Source organism: Copadichromis virginalis, linkage group LG9, assembly GCF_057382275.1.
Source record: "Copadichromis virginalis isolate Kocher_CV1m ecotype Utaka linkage group LG9, C_Virginalis_male_GT1.1, whole genome shotgun sequence".
NCBI lineage: Eukaryota > Metazoa > Chordata > Actinopteri > Cichliformes > Cichlidae > Copadichromis > Copadichromis virginalis.
In genome coordinates this window covers 18,630,412-18,640,840 of record NC_140626.1, presented here as the reverse complement: position 1 = coordinate 18,640,840, position 10,429 = coordinate 18,630,412, and the positions used below count along the sequence as shown (strand labels likewise).

At 38.7% G+C, this 10,429-nt stretch overlaps 1 protein-coding gene across 1 annotated transcript; it reads right to left on the bottom strand.

Moving 5' to 3' along the window:
- Positions 1 to 545: 545 nt before the first annotated feature.
- anxa13 (annexin A13) lies at positions 546 to 10,219 on the bottom strand. The gene is made up of 11 exons (XM_085468029.1): positions 10,063 to 10,219; positions 6,219 to 6,294; positions 6,011 to 6,105; positions 5,748 to 5,918; positions 5,624 to 5,657; positions 4,035 to 4,114; positions 3,734 to 3,802; positions 3,544 to 3,645; positions 3,295 to 3,370; positions 2,894 to 3,006; positions 546 to 1,825 (listed from the first exon to the last, which is right to left on the bottom strand). Exons 1-11 carry the CDS (start codon positions 10,075 to 10,077, stop codon positions 1,706 to 1,708), a joined length of 951 nt encoding a protein of 316 aa, XP_085324155.1. The 5' UTR covers positions 10,078 to 10,219; the 3' UTR covers positions 546 to 1,705.
- Positions 10,220 to 10,429: the final 210 nt, after the last annotated feature.

Below are 10,429 nucleotides of genomic sequence, written 5' to 3'. Positions count from 1 at the left end.
TTTTTCCACAGAGAGAATTTTCTCTGGCTAGTGTTGTATGGTTCTGATCACCCCAAATTTATGTTCCAGTGTGAGTCAAAGAGTAGGTACTTGTCTGTGTCTGGGGTTTCTGGTAAATTTCATTACTGAGGCTTCCATCTTCCTCAGTGCACACAACAATAGTAACCTATTTTCTTTGGTTTTTATTTGTTTTTATCCACAGAGTTAATGTGTTTGTTAAGTTACAACAAATATTCTTACAATCTCAAAGATATTTTGAGGTTAATAAAAGAAAGCTCAACACTTACCTCCCAACTTGGTTAACTGTGTCCTTTACATGTGAACATTTCCCATTTTGATTTCCTAAATTAAATTACATTTACGTGCTGTTACCATATTTCCCACTGTCCTCGAAAGCAGCAAAGGGGTGGTGACAAACTTGAAGGTGGGGTCTCCTTTCACGGAACATAAAATGATAGTAAGCCTTTTCCCATTCAGTGTAACATGTTCAGTGTTCATGTTCCAGGCCATTTGGATTACTGAGGTATGAATAAAGTCAGACATGATGACATTAAAGGAAACTTTATTAGCAGTAAGACTAAAATTCTTTGGCTATATAGAAGCTAATAAGCAGGCTGATGCTGTGACTATCTCATGTGCTGTAAGTCATTTGAGTATCTTTTTGCAATATGTTTATAATAGTGGTCACTCATAAGAATAAATCTCAGCTGCCATTAACGGACACACAAGTGACACAGACATCAGATTCTCCACATGTTAAAAATCAACCTGAACATCACGATCAGATTTCTTTTCACACACCCTCTGGTCTATTCTAAGCAGTATGCTAAATAATGCTCCGTATTAAACACTCTTCTTTGTTAGTCATAAAATATATAAAAAAAAAATACATGTATAACAAGGAGAGGTGTATTTGGATTTGTCAATTCCTTTTTTTTGCAACTAAATATATATCAATATATAATTTATTTCAATGAGAAACTGATAAAATATATAACCGCTGCTGTGAGAACAGTTCAGATTCAAGTCCATTGCATTGCATAGCCTTCATAATGCCAGCTAATACTCCTTCAACTCGAAATTTCACATTTCTTCATTTAAAAGCACAAAGCCATGCTGACTGATTGCATTAGTTATAACAGGCACAGTTTGGGGCACGGAGGGTGAAAAAGGTCAAAGAAGTATTTGATCTAAAGAAGCATAATACTTACATGAAAGTCTTAATAGATTAGTGAATGCAAGAGAATCAGGTAGCGAAGTAAATACAGGTCTTATGTTTTTAACGTCATTATCTTATCAAGTCTTAAGCCACCTGATCACACCACGCTCGATCTAATTGATTCAGTGTGACTACAGCTGGCTCCTGTTTGTGTTGTAGAAATCTTGGTGCTTTATACTGGCCACTATATAAATGCTGGTTAATTAAAGATTAAAAATTGACTAAGAAATGGGCAGTAATTGTGAGACACAGCTTCACTCACTGATAAGTTCTAAGTAAGAGAATCAAGGTCAGCGTCTGTGAAGGAGGTAAAATAGAGAGCCAACCACATTAACAGTAAGTCAGTTTGGACAAGACACGAGCCAAGTTAATTATTTAATCGCCCCACTACCCTCCTGCTCCGGTCACAATATCATACAGAGAGACCGAGTAAAGTTAGTTTGTTAACCAGACAACCCGCGTCCTTCCTGCCTGCCTCTCTGGCTTTCAGTGGCAGATAGCGAGAAGGAGGCGCTTAAAGTCACCGCTGCACTCGTCCCTCAGGGCGTCCTTAAGGGACACATCATACTTCTCCAGGTACATGTCCTTGATGGTCTCCAAATCATACTGTTGAAAAAAAGAGAACCACAAAATTAAATTAGCCTTTATGTCGAGCCTGCCAGAAGTCAACTCATGGGAATTTACCAAATATAATATGATGGAAATAATCAGTTTCAACTTGACCCTCTAACAAATGTGGAGAAGACAAACTCATGTTTAAAGTTTCACTCACACAGGCCTAGAGACAGGCCAGCGATTCCCTAGAAACCTCTGGTCACTAGGGAAAAATGTGTATTCCCCAACTGGTTGATTAGCAGTCACTATAAGTTACTGGGTGAAAGTGGTCGCAAAGACGGTGTGGCATCGACAACCTGGAGTTACTGGGAGTACTGCCCAGTTTCACTAGATAACATCTGGGAGTTAATTCTGAAGTGGTGCTTCTATGCAAATTGCTGATAACTGTGGTGACCAAAGCAATCACATAGAAGTTTTAGTTGCAGCAACATATACCTGTTTTTGCAACCAGTTTTTACAAAGCTAGAGCCACCAGTCTTCTGCAACCACTTGCCAACCACTTTGGGAATACACATTTTTCTCTAGCAACCAGTGGTTACCATGAGGTTACTGACTTTAAATCTCTGTGAGTAGGGCTTATACATCAGTTTCACAGTGACTGTCAGAAACCTAAAGCAACTACTCATAATTTATCTAGAATACAAATTTTTCCATAGTGACAAAAGGTTGCCAGGCAGTTGCCAACTGGTCTCTAACCTACGTGACTGGGGCCTAAATCATTTACATTTTCTGGAGTAGATTTCTGATCCACATTCTGCACTTGTTTGAATTCTTTTTGATTAGCATTTAAAAATGTCTTGTATACTATACGTTTGTATCTTAACATAAACCAGGGGACAGGATTTACCAGAGTTTGCCTGAAGATGGCAGTGAACAGTCTTATAAGTGACTTTAAAGTGTAAGAACATGCATACTGTAAAAACAGATGTAATAATCAGAGAGCTGTTTAGTAATCGCAGCATGTTGTGAATGTTTTTAATCATCTTTTATCGTGTATTTTAGCTTGACAGTCTTTGGCCCCTTCTTATAAACAAGGTCATGCATCATTAGCGGAATTACCTCAGAGCGACACACAATAATGCGAATCAGGGTGTCCTCATCAGTGCCTGCTCCTTTCATCGCTTTGTTCACACGTCTCGCAAAGTAAAGCTGGGGATTCTTGGCAACTCTTACTGTGAGGAGGAGGAAAGGGTTTCATTAAATTCCACAGCAGATTATGAACCATATGTTCCTGCAGCAACAATTTATTATTCTTCAATATGCTTATTAAACACGAAACTTTTATTTGCATAGCACAATAGGAGTTTACCCAACGTACTTTCCTGTCATCTAGTATACAAAAAACTAGCAGTTTGCCATGTGATTTTGATGCTACCACTGCTTCTCTAATCTTCTAATCAAATTAAATCAAATCTAGAATCATAGATTTTAATATGGACAGCTTTCTAATTCATACTAACCGAGAGCAGTGTAGCATTTTTTCAGTGTCCCTCCAGTCTCGTTCTCAATGGCATCGAGGATTTCTGTTCCAGAGAGCTGTTGAGATAGTATAACTAGCTGAGTTAAGCACTGTAAATGTCTTACAGAGTAACCTTTCACTTTCCATATACAAATATTTCTTATGTAGTGATTTAGGTGTCAGGAAACAGTAATGTGATATGTGCAAGCAGATATGCAATATCACTGCAGCAGTGGGCACAAATACCAACCTGCTCATATATCTTGAAGGTGGCCTGGAGCTGCAGGTAATTTCTGGTGGCCAGGATGTAGGTGAAAGTGGATTCGTCTGTCCCAAAACGGCTTTCACCAGCCTGCATCAGTTCAGCGAATATTAATGTTTTTCAGGGTCAATAAATCTGCCACGATGCCATTATGAATAATTTAAAAATGAAACTGTACCTCAAACAGGGCAATAGCATCTTGTTCAGCCAAATTCTCATCCACCTCATAACTCTCATCTCTGTTGCCCTGGAAGAAGACAATTAAGAGGACTTTGGTCCTTACTGAGGTCTATTTATCTGACTCACGCAACTTTATCTGGGCTCCGTTTTACTCGTGAGAGGCTGTCTGGATGTTGGCCAGTGTGTGTGTGTGTTCACATGGCATGGTTTGGCGAAGGGAGAGTGAGCTCGATTTCAGTCCAGGGACAGATGGGAGGAATTTAGTTACACGAGTAGAGTAGAAACTCAGGGCCACTTACCTGCAAAAGAGCTGTGAGAAGGTTTCTAACATCCCCGCTCGTATCTCCCTCGATATCGGCTTCAAGATCACGCTCGTGCACTGCAAGAGTGACACCGAGAAAAGTCACAAAGCATGAGGACCACCAGATATTCTTTTACCATACGATACAAGTGTGTTGGTGTTTTCTGGATAGTATTTTATGTTAGTATATTCCTAGATTTCATCCACCATTTTAGCCATTTCCTGCAACCATTCACCTATTCTCGTTTCCTTGCTGTGCATAAAAGTGTACAGCAACAATCAGAAAACTAGTTAATAGTGTAAAGTGAAGTAGTGCAGTTAGCTGCTTAGTTAGCTTCACAAGTAATATTGGAAGCAGAGCACATGACTCAAGTAAATATTTTCACATACTTGGTCATAGTCCTGGTTAAATGGGGCAGCACTCTAAACTATTAGGATTGGGCACTGGAATGATGGCATCTTTCTAACAAGCTATTATTTATTCTTTATAGCTGAGGTGACCAACAGACCAATTACTAGACAAATCTAGTGGTCTTTCTAGATTTGTCTGACCATTTCTATTTTACTCTGTGCAACATTTGTCACAGTTATATTAACCTGCACAGCCTTTTTCCTTTGTGTTTACACTCAATGTATGGAAACAGGAAGAGAACTTATTTAAAGATTTTGCAACCAGCCTTTTTATTTTTGAATACAAACCTTCTTTTACTTGAAGTGAGAAAATAAGATTTTATTATTATTTTATTATAATTAATAAATTAATAATAAAAATTGTTGAACTACTGTTGAATTGCTGTTTGTGTTTTATTTATCTCTTATGCTATTCGTTATTGGCCCGTAAAGCATCAATAAAACATTTGATAACTATAACATGGTGCTTGACTACTATATGGAAGCTTGCTATTACATTTAATAATTTTCTCATTATACGTTTATTAGCAGTGTGCCCTGCATATGCTATTGTGCTAGCTTTATGCTGTCCCAAGTAAAACAACAATACCTAGCAAAGTCAGCAAAGTCATCGCTCAGGTCTATAAAATGTAAGCTTTAGCTATCAGTGTGCTAACATAGCATATTAGCTAGTTCACCCGAAGAATAAGGACAAAGCATGCTAATAATCTGTTCAGCTAACCAGCATATCCACAGGCTGATTAAAAGCCATCAAACACATCAACCAAAGAATGTTCTAGTCATTCTAAATCCTAATAAAACAAACTCTTAAATAATCATACGCACTCTGTAGAAAATTACAACGACAAACTTGAATGATGATGTAATTCCTTCCATGCATAATTATAAAAAGAAAACTAAACAGAGGTTACTCTGTTCAAAACTCATAAGATTTCAGTGCCTATAACCACAGAGGATATAGCCAGCTATAGTGGTAAGTATAATCAACTCTCAGCGCCAGCACAATAATGAAAGGGAAGTGGAAACAGGATGGGCCTTGACTAAACAAAATGTGACATAGCACTAGAGACAAAAATAATAAGCTACTGTATGAGGTGTAGGTTGATGACTCACACTTAGTAATTTCATCAAACGGAGAAGAGATTTAAAAACTGCTAAGTTGCTTATTGTACTAACCCTGAAAGTAGCATTCCTTGAACATGGCAATGTCCTGTTAAAAAAAAAAGTAGGAAGTTAGACATTTCCTCTGAAATTGAATTGCAATATGATTGTCAATATAAATATATATTTTGCTAGTTACAGCGTTTGTAGCGGTGCAGAGGAGCTCCACCAAGACATCTTCATCAGTGCCCGGACCTTTCATTGCCTTCCTGAGCTCCTTCACAGCATAGATAACCGGCGGATCCAGCATGGCAAGGACAGCCTTCTCAAAGTTCCCTGACAGCTCTTTCTTCAACACATCCACCAATTCCTATCCCAGACAGACATGCTGATTTTAGCAGAAACATAAAAAAAAATGTTTCTTACACATTTGAAATGAGAAACATGTCAAATGGCACTCACGTCATCATATTTTTCAAAATAGGCCTGTTTAATTTCCTGACGCTGAGCTGAACTCCGGTTTGCCAGGATGTCAATAATAGCCTGCTCATCAGTTCCTGAAAAGAAGTCACAACAGATCAGATGCAGAGAAATCAGATGCATCCTTTCAAAGTTTAAAGAGACTAGTTTAATTAAATAATGTACCGTTTTCATCATATTCACAACCTACCTAACCCCTTGCAGGCTTTGCGAATGGCCTTGATGTCAGCAACAACATCAAAATCTTCATAGGGAAAAACTGTGGGCTGAGAAAACAAAAATAATAATGTTACATGCAGTAACTGTTATGGACACACACTGATTACAGCTAATCACTGTTTATGCAAGGATTTCTGATCGCAGGCAAGAGCAGCTGGCAGCTGGGGGAAGGGATGGTGCTCCTCGTTGAGGAATTCAGCAACTGAACTCTTTAAACAAACTTGGTGGAGGCCACATGAATGAAAGCAGTCAGTGAAGTGCAATCGAGGGACCAAAAGCAAGCTGAGAGGGGTTTCACAGAGAGAGAGAGAGAGAGAGAGAGAGAGAGAGAGAGAGAGAGAGAGAGAGAACAGTCTCCCATAGCAAAGATACATTAGACTACATATATGGGCATGAATATTATGGTATTTTCATATATACAGGTTCATACAACACCCCTAAAATAACATATGTGATATTTTAGGGGTGAGGGGAAACATTGATACAGCCGAGTATCTTAATATTTTGTATGGCGATAGGAACGCCAAATATCGATATGTTATTAAACAAATTCAAATACTGGACACACTTCGCTCGACAGGACAGCAACCTTCCTGCATCTACAAAAAACCTCTGCCTGATGGGAGGCAACCTTTCTGCAGTCACAATCTGCCTGGGACAGACGTAGAAAGATTGTCGTAGGCCTGTATTACTCTCTAATCTAAAATTGCAGACAATGCCAACATGTTGCCATCAGTCTGAATGAGTCTTTGTCAATAAGCCCAACTCAAGGGTCTGATCTCAGCTGGCTCCCAGCCATACTTGCCCACCTTGAGACCTCAGAATTAGGGAGACATTCAAAAAGGGGGGGGGGGGGGTATACATATACATATATTTACAAAAAAACCCTTTAATTTTGCAGTGTTTATTTATCGGATAAAATAAGTTAAATGTCACCGTTATTATTGTCCGGCGGAACTGGCCTTCGCGGTCTAAGTGGGCCGGGTACTCCGAAAGCCAGGTAGACTGGAAGTGAGCAACTGTGAAATTGGAGGGTCTAACCTTCTTCTGTTTGACGTTTATTCAGCTGTGTGGAAACCCTCCCGAGGGATTAATAAAGTTTTATTTAATCTAATCTAATCTAATAACTTTAAACTCAGCCAAACCGATTTACTCACGAACAAATAAGACACTGAAAAAAGCCAAACAATAACATGTTTACGTTATCTAAGTGACTTATATGTCATGTTTAATGTGCCGGGAGTTTGCTGTTCTCGTCAGCTCAGATATTTGAAGTTTACACAGCTACATTCTCGCCTGAAAATATGTTAAAAGTTTATTTTGCGACCCAGAAAAAGTAATAAGAGTAATATAAAAACTAAGTAGCTGCAGTAGTAGTAGCCATTGTTGGAAACTGGAATTGACTGGGCCAGTGTGGGATATGGTTTTTCAATTTTGTTGTCCGGGTGGAAAATCGAGAGAAATTCGGGAGAATGATGGCTCCGGGAGATTTTTGGGAGGGGCATTGAAATTCAGGATTCTCCCGGAAAAATCTGGAGGGTTGGCATGTATGCTCCCAGCTGGTTTTATTCTGGTTATATTTCTATAGAACACAAAGGTTTCTGAGCACAAAGGTAACAAATGTGAATTTCTGTCTGTGTAGACAACATCAGATATGGGATTTTTGATGATTTATGACATTTCATTGGTGTATTGTCAAAAAAATTTAATAACTGGCTTGACACCCTTTAATTGCAGACTGATCGCAGACTGACTCCATCCTATGGCAGCATTTGTGGCAGGTTTTACTGATAGGGGCTGGCATGTTTTTGGTTTTTTTTTTTGTCCATTTCTAAGCAAAAAAAAAATAACTTAAGTGAGATAACTGTATACTGGATAAAACAGATACTGACAAAGTTTAACTTTGAGGACCCCTTCCTGTGCCCCCTTCCCTTGTTTAGTTTCAGCTGATCTCCTGACTGATCCTCATTTCAAATTTAACACCACGGGTGCTCAAGCTTTCAGCTGTGCCGCACCTTGTTTCTGAACCCATTATCGCTGCACTTTTGTCAGCTTGAGTCTTTGACAGAGTTCAAATCTCAGCTCAAAACTCATCTGTTTTCATTTTCACATCAGTGATAATCCATCCTGATTTTTGTGTTGTAAGGTGACCTTGAGTGTTTTGAAGGCACAAACAAAAATATTAATTATTATTAATAATAATAATAATTTGCAATTAAATCACATTATAATTGCAATGAGTTTTACAATACTCAGCAAATCTTAAAATGTGAAGTCAAGATCTTCAAAATCAACTGAAATTTCCAGCCCCATAAATGGACGAGCCAAATAGCTTCTGGGAAATTTTTTTTAATGGTCAGACGAGACAAAGACTGACTTATTTTGGTTACAATGACAAGAGGAGTAAAGATGAGACTTTCAAACCTTAGACCACTGTACCAGCTGTCATGCATGGTGGTGGTAGCATCATGCGCTGGGGCTGTTTTGCTGCCAGTGGTGCTGCTACATTGCACAAAGTGGATGGAATAATAAAGGTGGAGAGTTTTGAATTCTTCAGCTTCACCTCAAATCAACTTTTAACAAAATATCAGGCGGAGTCTATGGATGTATTAGAGCCTGTATACTTACATATAAAATAAATAAATATGAAATAAATCTCCTTTGCAAGTATCCTTATAACTGGACCTTATTCTACCTATTCTTCTTTCTGCATTTTAATCAGTCCAGTTATTTTTCTTTTCCCAGTTAAAATATATCAATAGCATTTTTAAAGGAACTTTGCCAAAAACTTCTCACAGAAATTTTCTTTCTGCCTTAAAATGTTTGACATATTATAGGTTCACAAGTTATTCACAACAATGTGCCAAGCCATATTACCTATAGCAGTATATAAGGAAGCATCTGAAAGACATCTCCTGGACTATTCTGCTCTGCCCTTCTATAATATTAAATATGACTAATATTGAAAAGTCCCTGATTTCCAGATGAGATTTTAAAGTCGAGGTCTTTTGCAGTGGATAGAATATGTTTTCACTGAGATAAGCCTTTGTGGATTCAGAAAATATATTGTACTTGTTTTTTTGTTAGTTTTTTTTTTACATTTCAGGCTGGAAAATGCAGCCAGGAAGTGGTTAGTATGGTTAGTACGTTTCCAGTGGTCGAGTGTTGACAAAAACAATTCATCTCACGCTCTTCTCTCTACATCCAGCGCTGAATCATTAAAAGTATAGCTGTAGTATTTGCTCACTCAAATAAAAAGAGTAGTGTCAACCATTTGTACTGATTAATAACATGGTGATAGGACAGGATCCACAGCCTCCCGTGAAATCCTTTCATTGCGCACAGTCGAACTCATTAAAGAAAAAAAGAACTAGTGTAACGGGACCGTGATGAAATTCCGCAAAGGAGTGGCCCTTTCCTTTGCGTAAACCCCGATACGGCGTCTCCCAGACGGTGTCATTTGCAGCGTTTACACCGCTTGAACCTTAAAGAAACAGCGCTAACTGAGAATCTATATTCACAGCTCTTTATCTCGTCAGTGTAGTCGCAATAATAGAGGTTCCGTATGATGAAATGGGTTGTGCGTAAAGCCTTAAAAGTGGAGGGCGGCTCGCATTATACGGACTAAAATGATGCAAATAAAACATGTTTTAAACTCCTACAAAGACATAATCCAGCCGTCATTCCTGGCGGTGGTCGAACCGAAAGTATGGCTCATACAGACTTAAACCAGCGAAGCCAAGAGATTTTTTTTTTTAAATCTAGCCTTTAATCAGTGTTTTTCTCAGAGAGATTAGGAGGAGAATGACGCCTACTTGACAGTTGCCCATTTTCGTGGAGATGATCCGTCAGCAGCGGCTGATCTCTTGTTGAACTGGCAGCCTTTGGGTGGGTTTGGGGGATATTTGACCTCTTCTGACCAAACTGCGACTCAGCTGCACATACTGGAATGTGACGTCACCGCGGAGCACAGCGTGGCCCGGTTACGTGCGCAGTTAACGTCCACAGCCCTTCCCCCGGTTTCTGTCTGACTTAATCATGCTTACTGTAAAGATCCACTCCAGAAATGTTGCGTTATATAAGAACATATTAGTAATTCTTCCGATTAAATAGTTTAATTAGCCAATATACAAATATTTTTAATAGTCGGTATGAAGATATGGTGCACAAACGAGGATTTTA